Source organism: Martes martes (genome assembly GCF_963455335.1).
Source record: "Martes martes genome assembly, chromosome: 4".
NCBI classification, from domain to species: Eukaryota; Metazoa; Chordata; class Mammalia; order Carnivora; family Mustelidae; genus Martes; species Martes martes.
The window spans coordinates 70465604-70488713 of NC_137891.1; the positions used below are offsets into that span (position 1 = coordinate 70465604).

Genomic DNA, 23110 nt, shown 5'->3' on the forward strand with positions numbered 1-23110 from the left:
CTTTCTCTTCTCTGTCTGTCCTACAAACCCAGGTACATACCTTTCATTACAACATAGTAAAGGAAACCCTCTCTTGGTCCCTACAGAACTTTGTATCTGCCCTCCAGTCCCCGGCCCTGTAGTAGCCAGATTTTTGAAATAAGAATCTACAATAGCTTTCTTCACCTTATTTTCCACCCAGTTTTTAACTCACTACAGTCTAGCTTCTGCCTGTACTAACCCTCCCCAGAGGAAAGGAGGAACATCATAGAATCATGGAAGGATGAAACAGCATGGTGGACTCACCAAGTTCAAAGCCAGGGCTGGTAGCAGGTGATTCTGGAGAGGCATGGGAGCAGGTCTTGATTGTGGAGGTCTTCTATTCTGTTCTGAGAAGCTTAGATTTTCCTCTGTTCGGGCAGAGGGAGCTATTAGAGGTTAAGCTAAGGAGCAGAGTGCCATCCACTCTAGTTACTAATATTAGATTTTCTGTGGATGGTGCTGTCAGCAGTCGTGAAACTAGGAATTGTTTAGGAAGCTGTCATGGGCATTGTGAGAGCCGAGGAGGGAAGAACAGAGATTGGCAGGCTCTTCTGTAATTATATGCAAATACATATAAACATGGTTTGTGCCATATAACCATCTATAAAAATAGAAGGTACTTTCTGTGCTTCAGGAATGGTTTGGTAATGTGATTAGGCTAACAGGCTCTTAAACTTTTTCCTACCTGAAGCAGTTCAAATGAGTTTACTCTGTTTTTGTCATCGAGGATTAACGTGTCAGGGTAACCAACTGATGTCATTGGCATTGCTTCCTGTGACAGCATGCGTGATACTGAGTCTAGCGCTACTTCAATTTACTGAACATGGATGTTTGTTAAAGAAAATTTATCACAGTGTCAGTGTCATTATAGCTTCTTATTTGTTGTGCAACGTTTCAACAAACCCGGTAATCCGATAAGCAGCACAGTGTTGTTGGAATGTCGTTAACTGACAGTGTTGACTTTTGTAATTTATATCTGTTTCAATCTGTGGATCAGGCAGATGGGCTTTTCCAAAGCTGAAAGGATTGCCAGTTTTCATGTGGGGTCTTCTCCTCAGTTCTGACCCTCTCAGTCCTCACACCAGCCACGGGGCCCTTTCCCCTGACTGTCAGGGAAGAAAGTGACTGGTCATGCCGTTTCGTGTATATTGGCCTCATCCTCCACTTTTTAATCTTTGTTTCCCAGTACTTCCCTCCTGAAAGCTTTGCCCATCCCCTTTTCTTTATTCTATCATGATTGTGAATTTTTTAAGTTAGAAAACAAGGAATTTTGCTCTGTGAGGTGTTTGCTAAACATTTATATATTCTGTCAAAATAAAACCAATCTTAAATATTTACTGTGTTTGCCAACTTATAAAAAGGGGGCAAATGGATATGAAAAGGTAGCATAGTTGATGAACCAAGGATATTCACTGAAATGTGCGTACCTGGATGTCATGTTTCATGTTCTTCATTAATATCTAGATATTTTTCTACTTAGTTATGTTTTGTAATCATTTTAGGACCTCAGAATATTGAAGATGAAGTAGAAGAACAAATTCAGCCCCTTCTCCATGAGTCAGTCTACACAGAACATGGTATGAATCAAAACCCATTTTCTCATGCATTGCTTGCTCAAATAGTGGTTAATTACATGAAGTGACTTTGACATGATTTTTAAATTTAAGTCATAACTGAGTGTTTTTTTTTTTAATTATTGGAGACAGGTATTTCTGAGAGAGCACTGGACTCATTTTATCTTTTCCCGCCTTAATGTTAAGGAACTTATCACATAGGTTTAATAAAGAAATGGTAGGAATAAATAAGAAATGAGTTAAGACCAATGATACATCAAGAACAGATGGCAAGAACAGGGAAGAGGAAAGTAGAACACAACCAGGCAAGCTGTAATGGGCTATCTGGCTGCTGTCGCAGCCGAACCTGCTGCACACTTGGGTGGTCGCCAGAGCAAAAAGTACGTTGGTCATATAACCAGGGAGGAAATGAACATGCTATCTACATAGAGAATATAAAACATTTTCCCAGATCTTACATCTAAAGCATTTCTTACATGCAGTTCAGTACAGAGAATATTAAATGATACTTTAGAAACCCATGCTTTAAGATTTTATGAGCCTGTTTTTTTGAAACACCCCTTGATAAAAGCAGAGCGTATAACCCCGAGATGTAACTCACAAAGGGATTTTGAAGAAGGCAGAGCACATGGTAGCCTGATACGCCTGATGGTTTGATGTCAGCTGAAGAGAGTCCTAAAGGAAAAAATTATGTTTCTTAAAAACAACTGGGACTCTCTATCATTGAAATTGCTTTAGCAGGCGTGCTAAACCGTCTTCCTCAGTCCTGGGTGTTTGGATGTTATGTGTAAAGCATCCCATCCATCTCTGTCTGTGCCTGCTGGGGAGACCGTCTGCAGCTGAGCTGGGGGGTTTTGCCATTGGCTGTCTGGGGTCTAGGAGCCCATGTCTGTGCACTACTGGTTTTTCTGCTCAGCCAGGAGACCTGCTGCTTCTGAGCGTGTGTCTGCCCCTCTGGGCAAGCCCGGGCTTTCCCTTCCTACATCTTTGGTTCAACTCTAACCTAACATAAGGATGATGCAGTCTAAATAAATCAGGGATTTCAGTATGATGAGGGCAGTGCTGTAACAGTGAACTGTAATGGCTCTGTGTGGGCCTTGCATAGACGTTGGCATTAGCAAAGGCTTCCCCAAAGAGGTGATTTTCTGACTTAATAGCTGAAGGACTTAATAGCTGAAGGTCGTGCTTTGCCAGGTGGGTGTTCATGGAGGGTTCCAAGCAAAGTGCATGGCACGTGGGCAAGCCCAGAGGAAAAGAGGATCCGAGAGTAGTTCAGGGTGGCCGGCCAGTGGAGTACCTAGGTGGAGAGTGATTGGCAAAGGGTGTTTGTACTTGATTCACAGAGGAATCGGAACCACTGGAGGGCACTAAGGAGCGCTGTGCCTTCTGTCTGCCCGTGAACAGGAGCGGAGGGAGCATGCTGCCGCAAGAGGAGAAGGGGGCTCTACTGGTGATCTGAGTGGGTCAGGATGGTCAGTCGAACCAAATTTAGCCAAGGTGGGGAGAGAGAAGCGTGGGACGATATGGTAGACATTTTGATGGGTGGGTGTAGGAAGCCAGACAGAAGGGGGAGGAATCAAGTCTAGCATGCCTGGGTTTCTGGCCGCAAGCCTTCCTCTTGGACTTACTCTCTTCTTTACTTAGAAATTCACAGAGGCCATGGATTTAAATGTAATTTGTGTTGCTTCTGAGTATGTATCTGCAGCCCTATGTCCTCTGAGCTCCTGGCTTATCCAGCTGTCTGTCTGTTGATCTCCATTTGTGTGTTTTATGAGCATCTCAGACTCAAAATGGACTTAAACACAATTCTTGATTCCTTTGCATTTCAAAGCTCCCCCACCCCCTAAAATTTTACTTTTATTCCACTCTTTTATATTTAGGTCATGGTCTGACCCCTACTTAGTAGCTTAAGCTAAAAACTGGGGAGTTTTCCTTATTTTTCTCTCTCCTCCTGTTGCCTCATACGGGACCGATGGGCAGGTCCTGCCAGCTTGGCCTCCAGCATGCATCTGGACCTCAGTGTGGCAGCGTCACTGTCCCCTCCTGTATGATGGATACAGAGGTGTCCAGTTGGGTCTGTGTTTGATATGCCTTATGGGGACCTGTTCTTTTTCTTTTTCTCCTCTCAGTCAGTTTCCTCCAGTGCAGATGCTCTCTTTTCCTTGTGATTGCCAAGTTTGTCTGCCTCAGTACCTTTGTACCTGCTCTATCTCTGGCTGGTGTGTGTGTGCTTTCTGGTGGAAACATGGCCTCCCTGAGCACCAACTCTGTTGTAGACTCTGGCTGCACGTTCTGCATGCACTATGTCATGGTGAAGTACAGCCTGTGGCTGCCATGTCCTAGCTGTGTGGCTTTAGCCGAGTTCCTCAAGTTCCTCGTCCTTCAAAAGGGGATGATAGTACCTACTTCCTAGGGTTACTGTAATGGCCGAAGAGGGCTTGGCAGTGCCTCAGATGTAGTCAGCCTTCAGGGAACTATTTTACTGAGCTGTCACTGACGGAGCAAGGGAGACTCAGATAAAGCATGACGTTCAGTTGCTTTCCCTACTGAAAACAGGGACTTTCCATTAAGTAGTGGCGGCCAAGAGTTAAATCCTGCTCATGTGAAAATCATGAAGTTGCCCTGGATAACGTAAGAGTAAGGAAAAAAGAATATGGAAGAGGGGGTGTGGTAAAATCAGGGACAGGAGTTAGAATTGGTGATTGGTTAGATTAGCAGAAAATTGGTGATTAGCAGAAAACCTGAAATGAGGAGAAACAGTGTAGCAGGCTGTGACTGAAAAACAGAAAACAAATAAATAGTGTGGCCATAAATGGGCCCACACAGTTCAGTACCAGCAGAGGACATCGCTACGCCATACTAAAGGTGAGGGAAGGAAGCCTTCCTACAGTGTTTGAGGAGAGTTCAGTGGCAGCAGAAACGGTAATAACCTGATGATAGTGATGTTGATGACGATGACAACAAGAATAACACAAGAACAGTAACACCTAAGTGGTTACTCTGGTCCGGGCAGTTGTCCAAATGCTTTAATTCTCACAACAATGCTGTAAGTAGGGAGTCCTACTATTTCCTTTTTATGGGAGAAAAATCTTTGGCACAAAGTAGTCATATAACTTCTCCAGGGTGTCACAGCTGATGTGGAAAAACTAGATCTGGAGCCACACACTTGAGACCCCACACTCCTGAGCCCCTTATGGCCCTGTGAGCATAGCTAAGTCGCTTGTGTTGCGTGGCTGGAGCGTTATGTATAAGACATACTCTGCTTGAAGCCATGTCAGGTTACTGCTGGGAGAATTTCTTACACCACGACGACAGACTAAACCATATCTCAGCGGGATAAGTAGCTTATCCGGCATCTACACAAAAGAAGCAGAACAGCTCAGGATATCATAAAAGTTCGTCTCAGAAGAAAAGAATAGGCATTTCTGTGTAACTTACAGGCTCCACATAGCAACCTTTAGATGCAAAGTGTAGTACATGTGACCTCATGCAGATGACCTAGCATACAGCTGAGAGAGGTGTTTGGCCGTTGTTTGCAACATAGCATGTTATAGAGTTACTTAAGATCGGTATGTAGAGTTTTAGACCAGTTCTTAGTGAGCGGTCCCAAGGTGATCTCTCTAACCTGGTGATAATTGAAGAGGCAAATACATTAGCAATTAGGAATTCCTTTATTCATTCCTTAAATACTTACTGAGCATTTCCTATGGCTAAGCATGGCCCTGGGTGCTGGGCATACATAGTAAGTAAATATATGAGGTCCCCGTGCTTGGTGAGTTCATGTTCTAGTGAGAGAAGGCCTTTGCCCCCTTCAGGTGGACTAGCACTTGACCAGAGTGAGGACAGAGGCTCAGAGCGGGCAACAGCATATGTGATGGCCCAAATGAGGGGCAGGGAGTGCCTGGCAGCAGGAGCAGGTATGTGGCAGCCCTTCGGAAGAGGCTTACGCGTCCGTGTCAGTTGCTGCCTCTGGGCCCTTGGTGTGGACTCGTGTGACTTTGTTCGTTGTGACCATTCAAGGAGACGATGATGTGCAACAAGAAGAGGCTGGACAAGCAAGAGAACCACAACTGGAAGATGATGATTTCCTCGTAGGAAGTGATGCAGATGATAGATTTGAGCCCTTGGAGACCAGAACATTTCATGAAGGTAGGACACGTCTTTTGGTTTCAGAATAAAACCCAGCAGTCACTTTGTAATTATGATTATTGAAGTCTTTCTCAAACACCTTTAAAACCAAAATTTAATTTTTATCTGAAGTTTCTTTTTAAGTGGAATCTGGGAAGTCCAATTAAAACTGATTTTTTCCCTAAAATAAATAGAAATCTTGATTTTGATTCAAAGTACTTTTTTAAGGAAACTGTCAGAATATAAAAAGTCCTTATAGAAATAGAAAGTAAGTGAAATGCTTTTAGCACATTGCTTCTACTGTGCCTTTCTTCCTGGAGTGCCATGTATCAGCAGAAATTCAGAAAATTGATGAAATATTTTATTTGGCAATCTGTCACAGACTCTTGTTCTAATATGAACTCCAAGTCACAGTTTATAGAACACAGTTCTTAGCTTCTATACCAGGCATTGACAACATTTTTCCTGGAAATAGCTAGAGGGTCAGTATTTTAGGCTTTGCAAACTATATGGTCTTTATTGAAACTACTCAGTTCTGCTGTCAATAGTGCAGAAGTAGCCTTAAATCATACCTGTGTATTAGGTATATGTAGGTATAGGGATACGTATGGCCATGTTTCAGGAAAATTTTATGTACAAAAATCCTAGTTTGCTGATATCTGTTCTGTATCAGTGTATTCCATTAAATGCTCGTTATTTCAAAATCCATTGAGTAGCTTACCTTGGATCATCTGCAGAAGGCAAGTAAGAGGTATAATTACTCACTGTTGACCTATAGAAAGAAGGAATTTCTCTGATGAAGAAAACTTTTTTTCATACATTTTGTGTTCTGCTGTGTTTTAATGTGACACTACCATGAGTATTTATTTGAAGCCTTATTAAATGAGCACACATGCTTTGTTCTCGTGGTATCTATTCTCTGATCTTTTTTAAGGTGGCCCTTAAGACCTTAATGAGCTGTTGAAAGATCCTTTTTTAACTTTTTAATTAATTTATATTTAAAGTAAACTCTCTCCCCAGTGTGGGGCTTTAGCTCATGACCCTGAGATCAAGAGTCACGTGCTCTACCCACTGAGCCAGCCAGGTGCCCTGAAAGATTTTAATCCACAGGTTGTACTCTGATTGATTAATGATGTTTTATTTAGAAAATAGAAGGATATAAATGACATATTTGTGTGTATATAATTTTATACCTAAAGTGAATACTATTGAAACATAGTTTGAGATGGATGTTTCATTTCTAAAGAGTAAAACTAAAGAAAAAGGTTGAGAGCATCCACACAAAATCAACCATCTAGCCCATTATGTTCCACCATATAATAATCATCGGAGTCTATGGTTAAGTTGCATCAGGACCCATGCAACAACATAGCCCCACATGCCGCAGAGGATATGGATAAGAGGTGTCTGGCAGGGTTTAAGGATTAGCTAAGCCTAAATCAAGTTCAGGCAGGTAGACAGACAGAGAAACAAGCAGTAAATGAAATCCACAGCACCAATGAAGGCAGGAAAGTCCAGAGTAATAAGGTCTTAGATTCAGAGAGGGAATTTCTTATGAATATGGGCCATGTAAGAGGTACTCGATATCCCTACAAATAGTTTTCAACGTTGGATGCAATTAAGATTGCCTAGAGAGATTCTAAAAGAATGTTTTCAGTGAACCAGAATGTTTTGGGGGGCGGCCTCTAGAATGGATCTTTGTGCCAGCTCCCTGGGTCCTATCACAGTGCAGCCGCAGCAGGAACACGGCCAGGCTGTTGATTTTTGCACATGCCTCCCCTTGTTTTCTAGGTTGCTGGGTGTGGACAGGCTAAGGTGTGCACCTCGGTGCTCACAGCCCGGGGGAATCAGGTGAAGGCATAGCACCTGTACGGGCTAAACGTTGAGTGGAGAGCTAGCCTGGTCACAGGAAAATTGGTAAATCGTTGTTAAGACCTTTATTTAAAGCACAAAGGAGTAATGAAAAAGTAAAGTGTATCGCCTTTTCACAGTATGTAGTATATTGGAAAAATAAGAGCAAGAAACTCTTGATTTATGAATGAATATATTTTTAAAAACTTACATTCATGCTTATTGTTGAGGGCAGGAAGTACACTTTTCCATAGAAATCATGTTCTCACCAATGGTTTGGTTTCCATACCAAGCTACAAAATTGTATATAATGCATAATTTTCTATGAGAAATGTACACTCAAAATGACTTTGCGCTTGTATATGCGTTTAGCTGCATTGTGCATTGAAAATAGGCATTTCTAGACCAGCTTTAGAACTTAAGACCTTTGGGGCACCTGGGTGGTGCAGGACTCTTGGATTTGGCTCAGGTCGTTATCTGAGGTTGTGATCTCAGGGTCGTGAGATCAAGCCCCATGTTGGCTCCATGCTCAGCACAGAGTCTGCTCTAGACTCTCTCTCCCTCTCCCTCTGCCCTTTCCCACTTGCTCTCTTCCTCTCTCTCCCTCTTTTTCCTTCTTTCTCTCAAACAAGTAAATAAATCTTAAAAAGAAAAAAAAACAACTTTGGACCTTTAGTTATCATGTGTGTTACAATCTCTCTGGGAAAAAAAAAATGTTTCTAATTTGTAAATAAGGGATGCTGATTAAATGATTTCCACATTTCCCTGGTATCTCTTGCTCCCTCCTGTCTTCAGCCAAGCTGGGTCAGGAAGATTGACAGTTACTCAAAATTTTGGTATCTGAGGTACTGCTTACATAACACATTTTAGTTAAGACTCTCAAATAACTTGAGATATAATGAGTTTGATATTTTTTGAGGTTAGGAATTATAGATTGGGGGTAGGAAGAAATACTTCTAAAAAGTTTATAAATTGAGAATACCTTACTTTCTGACGTAGTCTTTAATTGGGACATAGATTCAGTGTGAACTTAAAAGTTGTTTATTGATAGTCTTCAGAAATTAAAAATACTCTCAATTCATGTAGCTGTTAAATTAACAAGGTTCAGTGGAGTAATGAGGATCCTGTGGCGGCAGCCCTTTGCTCTTGGGGGTCTGCAGGTTCAATTATGAACCCATTTACCTTTCAGCTCCCCGTCTTAGAAAGTCTCCTCTGTCTCTCCTTGTGTTCTCATCTGTAGACTGTACTTTTGCTCTAGACAATAGGACACCGTGGTAGAATGTGAAGTAGACCACGACAGCCCCTTTCCCAGGTCCACCCCTGTCGCTGTGTTCCTCTGTTCAAATCATCCTCTCGTTAGTCCAAGCTCTGGTGGCTTTGAGTGGGTAGAAGAGAATGAGGCATTTCTTTCTTTCTTTTTTTTTTTTTTTAAAGATTTTATTTGTTTATTTGACAGACAGAGATCACAGGTAGGCAGAGAGGCAGGCAGAGAGAAAGGAAGGGAAGCAGGCTCCCCGCCGAGCAGAGAGCCCGACATGGGGCTCCATCCCAGGACCCTGGGATCATGACCGGAGCCGAAGGCAGAGGTTTTAACCCACTGAGCCACCCAGGCGCCCCGAATGAGGCATTTCTAAGTGTAGTTCTAGTAAAGAAGATAAAGTGTTTAGCAAACAGTTAATGGATTTTTTTAATGTTTTATTTTAATAATTACTTGCTTTCAAAATAAAATCAATGACAAGCATAGATTCAGGATCTAAATCTATAGTATATATGCATACAACTTGATGAAAGTAGTAATATTGATTTCGTGTTATTCTTTTCAGAAACTGAAGATAGTTACCCTGTAGAAGAGACAGGTGAGATTTAAACTTAATACTATTATTTTTTAATTAGAATGAGTCTTTTCTTATAAAAAGAGTGTCGTGAGAGAAAACATTATCTATGGTTATCTATTAATATATTTTATGTCATGAAATATATAGAATATAGTTAATTATTATATATAACTTAGATATATTATGTCATAATTTCATCTATATATTTCTTTGTGAATATAGTTTTTGTGCTTTTGAAGTCTACTTCCTGAAGATAAATACACCGTAATGGGATGGCTAGGCCAAGAGATACAGTAGAAGTACATGTTTTGTAGTCTTAAATTACAAAGTCAAAGAAAGGTCAAAATTGTGGATTGTTGCTAGTCACGCATCCCCAGAAGATATTGCCACACTGGAGATGGACATGTCATCTCTCAGTCAGCCTGTGTTGGCCAGTTTTTCTTCCGGTGCTAGAAGAGATCCCATTCTTTGTGCTTGAGGACCCCATGATATCCTTGGCTGGCATGTTGGACCTGTATCACTTCAACAAATGCTAGAATTGTATTGTGATCTGGGAGTACTCAGGTACTGGGTTCAAGAGTGAGGGGCTGGGGTGCGTGTGACCTTCCTCAGGAACGCTCTGCAGCGGGTGCTTGCTGAGTGGACGGGAGGAGGGCTCACCCGCCCCGCCATCTCTGGTCTCTGTCTCTGTCTCTGTCTCATTAGTCTTTGGCTAAATGTAGTTGAATTTATATAACCTAAGTGAGACTATAACCTCACCAGTTTGTGGCTCAGTTATAAACCCATTGACAATGGAGACTGTCTCATTCATCTTTGTGTTTGGCATTTCCCAAAGTGAGTGCCTGGGTGACTATAAATGTGAGCATCATTATGATTTGATTTTACATTTCTGTTACTCCTGGATATTATGCTTTTCCTATTTTGAGTATCAGGTGCAATCCTTCTTGAGATAGATTTGCAATTTCCTAATCATTTCTTAACTTACAGCTTCACAGGTTTATAATCAGGATATGGAAGAGATGATGTATGAGCAGGACAATCCAGGTTTGTGATATGTTTCTGTTTAAGGCACTGGCCAAGGCCATTCTACCCCAGGGTTAATGATTCACTCAGATTCGACAGAGTCCTCTTTATTATAGTCACAGTCCTTTTTGGTTGCCCAGACATTTATAGAAATTCCTGAATATAGTGTAATATTAGATGGAGGAATGAGGGAAAAAGGAGATGTATTTTTTAAACCACCATTGGGACTTTGCCCTTTGTAGATAGGATGCTGGGAAGGCAATTCAGAAATTGACGAGGCGGAATGGTGTAGTGGAGTCTCACTGGTTCTGTTCCTTCCTGTCTTTGTGACTGAGAGAGCAAATTATGGACCTTTATTTAGCTTAAATTTTATTGAAGGATAATGATAATATCTATCTCACCCAGTTGTGAGAATTGGAATTAATTTGTAAATACTTCAGAATGGCATCTAGTAATGTACTTGGTTTTTTCACGTTTGACAAAGGTGTATATGTTTTTCCTTTTAGATTCCATGGAGCCAGTAGTGGGTGATGATGAAAGAAGGTACCACGAAGCAGGTACTGAATGAATATTTTCATTAGACTGTAAACATTACTCAAGGCTTTATGGTTGTAATGCTATGCAAAAGTTATTTTTCTTTCAAAGGAGTCAGAGAAGGAATCCTAACACCTAATACAAGTCTTTTTGCTTTGTAACAAGATTAAATTATGAAAAGAGTATCAGGCTTTCATATTTTAGCTCAACTACAGTGGCACCATGACAATACCAGGATATTAATCCTTAATGCTACTTTTGCATATCTTACTTTATGCCATTTTGAAGAATTTTTATGAAAATAATTTACTTGTCCTTGTGTCTAGTGTTTTTGAGGCAAAGGCACCTATCACTGATCGCAGACACTGATACTTAAGAGAACAGAACTCTGTATTTGAGATTAAGCTGTGTTTTTTTTAGCTAAGCAGTTACATAGAATGACCCATTTAATACTGAGTTTTATTCTCTTTCTTGCAGATGACCTTACATACCAAGACTATGATGAACCAGGTTTGAAAATGCTTCTCAACCTTAAGCCATCTACTTGTTTTAAGACCTACTCATAGTTTTTAGAGTTATAGAGGGTAGTGTTTTAAGCTTCAAATACCATAACTTAAAATCTCCGAATGAATGGGAGTTTTCAAAGAATTTACTTGGGGAGATTGTTTACCTCCCCCATTGGTTTGGCCATTGACTAAATTATTTCTTAAACTCTTTTCAAGTTGCCTTCAGAAGCTGTTAAAAATTATTCATGAAAACTTATCTCATTACTTTATAGTCTTAGCTCTTTTTCGACTAACATAATGTCTGATGCATACAAAACTAGTGAAAGTTGAACTACTCTAGTTTCTTCTACAAAGTAATCCCACTCTTAGAGGAGATGGGTCTATTAGCATGAAGAAAGGTACAAAAGAATTTCACTGCAGGCTTAAAAGTGGCATAAACAAAAGAGTTCAGGCATGTTTTTGGCATGAATGGCACTAGATTCAGATTTGGGCATTTATATTTTCAGTTTGTTGCCAAACTGCACTCCGCAGCCTGTTTTATTAAGCTCCACAAAGTAGATTCTATTTTTTGCCACTTTCGAGATGAAAGAAATAAGGTTCAGAGAATGTAAGTGATTTGCATAAGATAATATGACTAAGAAATGATAAAACCAATGGTATATCATTTTTATTCTGCCACCTTCATAGACGACTCTGTAAAAGGAACAGAGTCAGTTGAGCTTAACTTCGTGTGTGAAGCAAGAAGGTTGGAGAAATGTATAGTGCTTGAGTCAGATATAGAGAACTTTACATGCTGATGGTTTGGGGGCTTGACATTCAAATAGGAGCGATATGGAGTCCCTACTCTCAAGAAATATATGGTCTCGTGACAGTTGGTGGTTCTCAATTGAAGAAAATTAGGACTGGCTGTGTATAAACCTGATATACTAATTTATTAAGCACATGTATTTAAGATTTAAAGCCCTACGAAGATGACCAGTCACAGTAGCTATTTCTAATGGAGTATGAATGATGCCATTGGAAGCATCCTGGATTCTGTCTTTAAGAACTAATATTTTTATAAGAAATTAAATAACTTGGCCAGTATGATTGGATCTAGATTTTCTTTTCAGTTTCAAATTTAAAGGCGAGAATAGAAATTTGGAAATAAAAGTTATGTGTAGAGATGAGATACTTTTCTCATTTCTGCCACTCATTATAGTGTTTGTCTAAATGTGCTAGGAAGAACATGTTTGGAAGGCAGTTTGCAGACTAGATCCAGAGAACCTTAAAATCAAACTGGAAAGAAGTGTAAAATTAGATACTGTGTTAAAAAAGATGTTATAAAAATAAGTGTGTTTTCATAGGCAGAGTATCAGTATAAGCACAATTTAACATGTTAAAAAAGAGTAATAAAATAGGACCTAAGGGGTCATCAAGATTTGAGACACTTTGGATCACAAGATTTTGAGATACACTAGATTACCTTGCTATGGAACCTGAACTTTTTCAAACAAAAGGGGTTTGGTAGAAGTATTAATAGGATTATTCACAGTGTTCTTACAAGATACATTTGTGGCATTCAGGAACCAACTAGGGAAGCCAAGTGAACATATGTAGGTGAGTTGTAAGTAGGGTGAAAACAAAACAATTTTTCAGTAGGTGAACAGAATATATTCCGTATTAAACTCCCTACATCTAGAACCTGGAAATCATGTGGCTTTTTAAAGCTATGGAGGGAACCAGCTTTCCACATTGAAAATTAGAAAGCATTAAGCCTACATTGGATATACCTAGGATATGACAGTACCAGCTTACCATCTGATCGATTTATTCATATACTGCATACGTATTAACTACTTTATGTCTAAAACAGGACTGGAGCAGTTCTAGTGAGGAACACACACGGTTTGATCACACAAGTAACTTCAATTTAGTATTTACTCAAAATTGCACTAAGTGCTGGTGAGAACAAGGACAATGTGTAACAAGAGCATATAGCGAAGAGACCTACCTAGTTTGTGGACCAGGGAAGGCTTCCCTGAAGTTGGAAGGGAAGATTAGAGCCATTGACAAGGCAAGGGGAAGGTGGGCAGAATGTCGTAAGAAGCCTCTGAGGTGCGAAGATGTGTCTGGAGGGCTGGCAGTCTAATCTGGGCTGAGATTGCACTGTGTCTGGGGTCCAGAGGACACCAAGAGTTAGTCAGGCATATTCACCTACCCTCAGGGCATTGTTCAAGGCACTACAAAATCAGATGTGCATTTTGTAAAGATCTATCGGTCTGACATGTAGCACGTAGACTGGAGAAAGACAGGAGTGGATATGGGGAGACCAGTTAGTTTAGTGCCGTTATTCCAATCCGATCTTGCCCTGGGTCCCATCTCTGCCTAAAGAGCAGTCAGAGGAGATGAGTTTCAGCAAAGGGATGTTCAGCAGTGTCCCATGCTGCTGAGAACCCACGCGAGGTGGGCACTGAACACATACATTGCATCTAGTATGACAGTGGCCCCCTGGTGACCTTGGCCAGAGCCGTTGTCAGGGGACACAGATGAAGGTGGACAGAGATAAAGTGGTTTAAACCAGGGTGGTGGCAGTGAAGGGAACCGGACAAGATGAGAAATGTAAGGAGAAAAAATTGATGGGACATGATGTGTGGGTGTAGCTGGGGGAGAGAGCAAGGTGTCAGGAACCCCATCTACCGTTACGGCTCGTGCCTTTGATGGATGGTGGTGCTTTTTCCCTAAGGCAGGACTGGAAAACAGGAGTGGGCCAAGAGACTGTGAGTCCAGTCTGTACATGTTGACAGTGTCTGTCGTGACATCCAGGGGTATATGTAATAACCTAGTTGGTGGTGCCTGGATCTCAGCCGAGAACTCGCATTCGTGGCTGTGAGTTTGGGAGTGGTGAGTCTATACAAGATAATTGAAGCCAAAGGCTGAGATCGCTTGTGGAGGGAGGACAGTGTAGGGGATGGGAGGCTCTGTGGCTGGCCTTCGATGAAAGCCAATATTTCGTGCCTGGTAGGACTAGGACAGGTGAAGAAGAAGATTGAGAAGGAGAATGGAAGCAGTGAAAGGAGAACACAGTCACACTGAAGTGTTTAAGAAGGGAGGAGCTGCTGGGAGCTCTAACTCGGTGAGGTGGAGCTCGTCCATTAGATGGAATGAGGTGGTCTCTGAGGAGCCTTGGCAGGGGTGAGTCAGGGCCACAAGCAGATGGCAGTGTTTGGGGAAGGAAGTGAGGGGTGAGATAGCAAATGTGAATGACTCTCTGAAGAAATGAGATTGTGAAATGGAGGGGAGAGTTGGGGCAAGGGGAAGTAGGCTAAAGAAAGGGCTCTTTTTCTTTAAGTTGGTAGAGTCTTGAGCAGGTTTAAATACAACAGAGTTCAAAGTGACAGAGTGAGCAAAAGTGTGCTACTCCTCTCTTACCAGTACCACCAGAAGGACAGAAGATGATGGATTAAAATTGTCCCTTACTCTACCCAGCACTGAGAATTAGTATCTGAAATATAGTAGTTGCTCAAAAAATTTTCTTTATTAAATGATTATAAAGAATACACTGATAACTGTGGCAAGAAAATAAGAAAGCTCGTTCGAAGTGAACCAGAAAATTTGAGGCATTTTGGAGAATGGAAAAAGCTGGGATTGGGTTGACCAAGAAAGATGTGTGACCCAGCTGAGCCCAAAAGAAGAGACCAGAGCCTCCTTTGCAGCAAAGCAGAGAGCCCTGAGCCCCGTGCAACTAAACAAGAGAAATCGTGGGTGCTGGGCCTCGGGTAGGGCAGTGAGTTCATGGCCTGCCAGCTGAACCTTCACTCTGAGGGGCTGGCACCGGGAGTGTTTGCCACCAGGTGGAAGATCAGAGAGTTGTTCCCTAAACAAACAGAGAATCTGCCTGGTGAAAGCCCAGAATCCTCCCCCACAGACATGAAAGATAGAAAAGGGAAATTCAGTGCCACCAGGAACTAAACAGATTTTGGATCCTGGTCACCAGTGATTGGGGAAGAACCTGAATTTCTCCCATTTTACATGAAGAAAGCATTTGTAAAATGGGATAAATTAAGGTTCTTCCCCATCTCCTATGGCTATAACTTATGGTGGCCGACCTGGACTTTGAATCTGTGTGTTTGACTCCACACCAGACTCTTTCCTATCCTGCTCTGTAGCCTGCCACTTACCAGTGACTAAGTCCCAGGGGTTCAAGGATGAATGAGACATTGTCTCTGCTTATGAAACCATACAGCGAATGTTGTGTCACAGTGAGTTATGTAGCCCTAAAGGATTATTTTTTCTGTGTATTTTCTAGTATATGAACCATTGGAAAATGAAGGTCTAGAAAGTTCAGGTAAGCTTTTTCTCTAAACGGGTGCTTCCTGTGAGTCAGCGCCCCCGACTCTTGCATTTATTAAAACTCAGCTAACTTGTGGGACAAAGACAGATGTAGTCAGAAATCCAAGACATTTTCAAGTCTCCAAGGAGGTAATTGCATATTGTCAATATACTCTTTCCCTTGTACTTATGTTGCAAGTTTTATGTCATTAGGGATGATGTCAGCCTATTTGAAGTATACTTTGAATATAATTGAGGAATTAAAGTTGATATGCTAATATAAAGAGTTATGAGTCTCCATAAGAAGGCCCTAGTCTAAAAAGAGCCAAATTTAGTTACCTTAGTAGAGATAAGTTAATTTAGGAATCTAGTGTGAGTTAATATAAAATGTGTTTGGTTTTTTTTTAGATAATGCTGTAGAAGATTCAAACATAATTTTAGAAGGTAAGTTAATTTTATAGAGGTACTTTTACTTTTTGTATTAAAATTATGTTCACACATTCAGCAGATATGTATTGGACACTTTGGTGTCTGTAGGGTGCTTGGGGCTAGGAGGGAGAGTGTGAAGACAATGGCTAGGATTTCTGGTTTCCTTAGGGTTGGCATTCTCGTGGTCAGACATGATGAAGTAACTACAGATAATGAAAAGTGAAATAACATAAAACCAGGATAGTCCAATAGCAAATAACTGGTTATAACAAGGCTCTTCAGCGAGAGTGGTTTTGTCAGACGGGGTTAGCCTTGGGCAGGGATGGGTTGAAAGTTGGGCTCTTTATGTTGTGGTTCAGCTGGACAGACTATTTTTGAAAGTGAAGGGATTGTTCCTAAGCAGTTGTCTATATTACGTGGTGATGCTTTGACAGCATGTAGAGTTACAGAGATCCTAACGGTCTGCAGTGTTCTTTCACATACGTTATTTCGGTTGTTCCTCACAGTGGACACTGAAGAGATAGAGCAATTTATTTAACCTTTTCTTTTTTTTTTTTTTTTTGGTGGCTCAGCTGGTATTCAACCCAGACTTGGAGTCTACAGTGGACTGTGGGTCCATGGGCTTTAACGGCAGGAAGTTGCCACAGGGAACATGTAATATGGCATTTGCTCTTTATATTACTCTTAAAATTCATTGATGAGCCACTCATTGTCAGTTTTCAGGTTAAATGTTGTTGCTTTTGAGCTTGGTTAGGCAGAATATTTAATAGTACAGTTGACTGAAATGGGAGAAGATAGGGAGGAGTGGGGGGAATATGGGGCTACCATAATTGCCCTCATTTTCCACTTAGCTGCTGACAGAGACCCTTCCACAGCTGCTGTGACCACTGCACACACGCAAATTCATCTCCACGTAGCAGACTGGATAGTGTTCATATTTTCTCCTACCTCCTGTGACTCAGTTCTCTTTGAAGAATATAGCCGAGTCTGTTTTTTTATTCAGTCAGAATCAGAAAAGAGAAACCCCCCATCCCTAGGAAGAACTTTATCCAACCCATCCCACATATATTGTTTTATATAAGAGGCAAAATGTTACAGTATGCATCTTGGCCCTGCCTTTCCTGTGTTTGAAGTAGTTTTTCCAAAGACTTTTCCAAAGTCCCCATTATATCCTCTATAGGCATTTTGATAAGCCAGTAGAGGATATAGTGGAGACTGCTAAGGAAATTCTTTTTGCGGGGCAGTGGGGCTCTGGACTGTGTGCCGTTAGCCCCGTCTGTAGTTTCTGTGCTTCTGTGTTTGGAACCTGAGTGGTCAGTGAGAAGGAACTCATCATCTTCACGTGCGCTCTAACCTTCTCTTTCCCCCTGTCCCTTGACTTGGCTCAATGTATCAATATATAGTTGGATTCCCACACCAGCAATGACAGTGTCATCAATGACACTCCCTCCATCTCTGCAGCTAATCAATCCCAGGTCGTGCTGAATGGGCTTCCAAAACATTTCTCAAATCCCTTCTTTCCTCTGTGGCTCTGGTGATCTAGTTCAGCCCTCATCATCACCTTCTTGGACAGCAGTGGTAGCCTTCTAGCCCATCTTCTCAACTAGACACTTGTCCCCTTTAAATCCATCTGTCATGATACCTTTAGGGTGATCTATTCAAAAGTAGAGGTTAGGCTGTATCAACCCTGTGCCTAAACCCTCTTTACTTCCCCATCTGTGTCAGGAAGGTTACTTTCTGTTACAGGCAACAGAAAAGTAAGCTTGAATTGGCTTAAGCATTAAAGATTCAGGTGACCGATCAGTTGTGAACTTGGAAGACCTAGTAAGGAATTTGAATTATATTTCAGGTGCAGTTGGAATCTGGGAAAAATACTTAAATGAAGTATGGCGTAATTTGACTTATTTTAAGGAATTACTTTCACTCCTAATTAGAAAATGGATTAGGTGGGGCAAGAACGGAGACAGGGACCACCCTGTAAGGAAGTGTTTGGGTGCCAATCCAGGAAGTGATCATGGTGGCCTGGAGTAACGTCATGGCTGTGGAAATGGAGGGGAAAGTTTTGAATTTGAGATATATTTTTGAATTATGAGTGATGGACCTTTCTGATGGTTGTGAAGTAAAGAGAAATAAATGGAGACTTTGGTTTGGTTTGAATAACTGTCAGATGATGGGGCTGTTTACCAACTGTGGGATGGTAGCGAAAGTAGGATATAGAGTAAACTGGTTTAGGGGAGAAAACCAAGGCTCCATATTAGATATTTTAAGTTTGGGAGTGATGTGAGATTCCCAGGTGGAGGTATCAAGTAGGGGGTTGGGTGTGCCAATGATACGAGCTAGATGGGTGAGACCTGAGATGGATGTGTTTGGGAGCCATCATCATGAAGGTGGGAGTTGAAATCCATACTGAAGTGGGTTTAAAAAGTCCTGGAGTAAAGAAAATCAGGCTGTGCTGATATAATAAGTTTACTGTTTCCTTTTAAAAAATCCTCTCATTACATCATTGCCAAAATAAATTTCAGGTGAGTCTGTTAAATGTACACTTTTTCAGAATAAAATTAAATTGAAATTTTGAATTTCAGATTGAGAATTTGTTTTATCTTGCAATAATAATAAGGCTTTCTTAGTATAACATCAGTGATGGAAATAATAATGTGATTAATACTTTATGATGCACACAAGTTTTTCAGACCTAAAATGACAAGTAAAAGAAATTCTGAGAAAAAATATTGGTAAGGGTGATACAGTGCTAGTAGCTCTCTAATTTACTAAGAATGAGATCAGTAGGCAAACCTTAACAAGCCGTTCATAACAGAGAAAGCTAGTTAGTTGTTCATAGTACTGCCACTAAAACAACGAAATATGCCAGAATATTCATTGTGATCAGTGGGAATAGGTGAATTTTTTTTTTCCTTTTTCCTTTTATGTAAAAAATATTTCCAAATCTTCCATTTGGGTATGTATTATTCTTAAAATTAGAAGCAAATTAATTTAAGAAGAAAAATGGTTAAATAGCTGCATAAATATATGAGTTTTAGAAAATGCTATAAAAATTCTTCCTTTTGACCTAAGTGTGTTCCGAGTTTTCAGGAGCAAAAGGAAAACTGATATAATCTTACCTCTAGATTAAGGTAATGTTCAGTGGGTTGTTAGATATGAAGATCTTAAAATGTGATATAATTTGATAGACGGAATCAGATTAGTTTATTATTATACCATTATTAGATAAGGTTTATCTACGGTCTCTTTAGATGCAAATGGGTTGAAGTGGCCAGGGAAAGAGGCAAGATGTTTAAAAAGTCATATCCGTATTTTTGGCCAGTCTTAGAATATGTTATCTTGAATATTACTTTTCAGAAACTTTATTACGGATAGTAATGAACTTTTAGGACTCTCTTTCAATTTCTTTGTGTTGTTTCATTCATGTTACATTTAGGGTTGTGTATTAAAAACTTTTTTAACAAGATATTTTAGACCTCTTTCCTCAGCTCTCTTATCAAGTCTGATGCAAAATTGTGGTGAAGACCGGGGTTTTAGTTCGTATCTCCTTTGCCCAGGCAGCGAGTTTTGGTCATGGTTAGTCAGTTAGGCAGATGATGTAAAGCCTGTCTTACAGAACACTTGAGAAGTATACAACATTTTGCAAAGGTACCGCTAACTCTTCTTCCTTGTAATAGTGTGAAAACCTAATGTTTTTGTCATCATTGCAGTCGTATCCCAGAAATGTCTGTAAAAATAATCACTGTAACTTAAATACAATCTGTGTTTGAAACACTGGTCAGCAGTATGTAATGGATTGTAATTTTCTTACTTATTTTAGAAGTGCACATGCCCCCTGCTGAAGAACAACAGGAAGTACCACTAGGTATGACATTTTTTTGGTTGAATCGCCCTTTCCTTTTCTGTTTTAACTTAAAATGTACTGTTGATAGTCACAGTGGCGGTAGGAGGTCGGTCTATGAGGGGTAAAAATCCTGAGAGAAGGATTAATTGTACCTCAATTTAAAGAGAAAATTGTCTGTGTTTTGATCAGTTGAGCCAAAGTAAAGGAAAATACACGTCAGATTCAGTCCCGTCCCTGTCTGTTGAGCTAGAAGGTGAGGAGCAGTAATGATCAAAGTACCATGTGATTTTGGCCATTATAGATGGTGGTAGTAGTAGTTAGGTGGGGTTCCCCCCCCTTTTTTTTAACTGATAAGCTAATTGATGATGGAATCTAATTTGCCTTAAGATGAGAGTTTAGTAGTGCATAATTTAGTAACTTGACTTTTCTACTTCCCCATTCCCATGAGGGCATCTTAGTGCCCTGGGCCTCGTTAGTACCAGAAGTCTTTGTTTCCAGCCCACTGGGTTAATCCATTTCTGCACTTTTCCCTCCCTTCTGCCACATGTCCCTCTCACAGCAGTGAATTTAGGGAATGGGGACATCATTTCGACCAAGGCCTGTGCTTTCAAATGGCATTTTAGAGATGACATTAACTCTGCCTGCTACCAGAAGTTAACATACAAACCTCCTGTTCTCATAGTGGGAAACATGTTTTATCAAGAGGGGAATTTCCAGTACCTCTATCCCAAGTGTATTTCTTCTTGTTTCTGTGTTTTATTTCCATTTTCTTTCTTTTTGTGTCACTTAATGGTTGAATTATTGCTCCTATTTTTTACATTACACTTAATGTGAATTTTATGGCAATGATATGCATTACTCTTTTTGAGTCTGGTAGAAATAATAACTGCCAAAACTTATTAAATAATAAATTTCAAGGAAAAAAATAACTTTTATAATCAAAGAATATTTTTAGTTGTGTACCCTAGCTCATCTTTGCTTATTTCGCATTGGGATATTTTAGGTTTTGGTGATTGTCATACCACATACATTTTTAGTCATCTGTACAAATGCTTAAAAGAACTGGGTTGTTGGTATTATAATGTGAATGACAGTGGAATTCCAGGGAGAATTTGGGCTTTTACATGATGGATACTCCGCAGGTGCATGTATTTTGTATTTAGGAAAGATGCACAGAGCAGGGGGAGCTGCTGATTCTATCCTGCCTTATAATTTCTTCTTTCTTGTTGAGTGGTGCTTTACAGAGGGCCTCGTTTCTGTCTTGAGGAGGCAGAGCACGTTACTGAATTAGCATTTTGATTACTGTCCAGTACTTTAAAGAAATTGTCTTATAAGTATTTTTTAAAATAATGAGTTTTTACAACATTGGCCTTTTTCTAGTTACAGTTCATATTTTTTAATATTGACCTGACTTTTTAGCAAAGGCATAAAAAGTAATACTGTTTTCTGGCCAGAAATTTCTGTGCTTTTCTTTTCCATGTTTTATAAGCTGAGTGCAAGAATTTCCTTGCAACATAAATATAAAATACCCAGTGGTTCGGGTGCTGGAAGGAGGTGCTATTTTAGAGGAGGTATTTAACAACCGAAGCACATAAAAATGAAGATTTGCTGAATATGTGTACTCACTGACATATGATAAGCTCCCAATAAATAAATGGTGACCGTGGCTATTTTTGTTTGGTAATTAATTAGCCTGATCTTCGAGGTGAGTCAAGAGAAGTTAAACCCTGAAAGACCTGCTCAGGAAGTTGTAACCTGTAATTTGGTGTCATAAAAATTGGATTAACCTGCTGCCCAGTTACAGTGTGACCTTTCCAGAAGAGACTGTGAGGCCAAGAGTTAGCAATATGTATTTTTAATGATTCCGCTTGCTTTGATTATTTCCCATTATTTTCATAGTCTTAGTTTATATTATAACCTCTTTTATTTAGTGTTATAAAAGAATAATCATTGAAACTCTGTATTCGTGATCTTCATGTACAATAAGCCAACTGCTCTTGTAAGGGCTTAACAATCTGTGGGATTACAGAAACTGCAGGAACACTGATGATAGGGCCTGTCTTCCCCAACTTTGCAATGCTCCTTAACCTCCAGTTTTGAAAATCTGCTATTCAGAGGAAACATTAATGGAGGACCTCTGCAACATGCTAGCTCTTAGAGCACTTTACTCTGGCCCTTGGGATCTTAAGTGATGATTACTTTGCCTTCCCTGATCATTCCAAGACTAGGTTATACTGTCTTAATATTGCTTATCAAAGTTCACAATAATATATTTATTGGCGTGCTCTAACCCTGCAGGGCGGGGACTGTCTTAGTTCACCATTGTATTGAGCCACACACTAGGGACAGAGAATGTGACCCTTTAGGAAGCAGTAAGCATTCTGTAGGAGCTCTTCTAAGCACATTCCATGAATTAACTCATTTAAGATTTCCGGTTGCCTAAGAGGTAGACATGCAATTATCTCCATGTCACAGATGAGAAAACTGAGACACAACGAAGCTTGTGTGAGAGCCGATGGGTGGCAGAACGGATGCTGCCCCTTGCCTGTTGGCTCCAGAATTCAGGCTCTGGGCCTCTGTGCTCTAGAGGACTTTTCATAAGGGAAGGCCTAAGGGCTGATGAGTTCTGAGAACTGTTTTGATATGATAAAGATAGAGCTGTCATCTTATTCAGCATCTTTCCCTTTCAGAGTCAGTCCTGGGAATTGATCATTCTGATATTAGAAGTCGATCATTTTGAATACTAGCTCTTTTGTAAAAAATCGTTTTTGCAATCCAGGCTCCTTAGTGAGTTTTTACCTGTCTCCTAAAACCCAGGTGTTTTTTTTTTTTTTTAAAGATTTTATTTATTTATTTGATAGAGAGAGAGTACACGTGCTCAAGTAGGCAGAGCAGTAGGCAGAGGCAGAGGGAGAAGCAGACTCACCGCTGAGCAGGGAACCTGGTGTGGGACTCGATCCCAGGACCCCGGGATCATGACCTGAGCCAAAGGCGGTTGCTTAACAGACTGACCCAGGCGCCCCCAAACGCAGATTTTTACTTGAAATCATATAG

General features: G+C 40.5%; 1 protein-coding gene across 4 annotated transcripts in view; it reads left to right on the forward strand.

Annotated features, from left to right (window-relative positions):
* Positions 1-23110, forward strand: part of ASPH (aspartate beta-hydroxylase) — a 218525-nt gene that overhangs the window by 68481 nt on the left and 126934 nt on the right. For 2 of the 4 annotated variants that reach the window (XM_080800074.1, XM_080800076.1), the window contains exons 5-13: positions 1524-1598; positions 5616-5744; positions 9398-9430; positions 10397-10453; positions 10939-10989; positions 11444-11476; positions 15761-15799; positions 16192-16227; positions 20033-20077. In XM_080800074.1, coding sequence (XP_080656200.1) covers positions 1524-1598; positions 5616-5744; positions 9398-9430; positions 10397-10453; positions 10939-10989; positions 11444-11476; positions 15761-15799; positions 16192-16227; positions 20033-20077 — 498 coding nt within the window. Of the gene's footprint in view, positions 1-1523; positions 1599-5410; positions 5513-5615; positions 5745-9397; positions 9431-10396; positions 10454-10938; positions 10990-11443; positions 11477-15760; positions 15800-16191; positions 16228-20032; positions 20078-23110 lie in introns of all 4 variants that reach the window. The other 2 variants (XM_080800073.1, XM_080800075.1) reach the window with 2 other exon arrangements.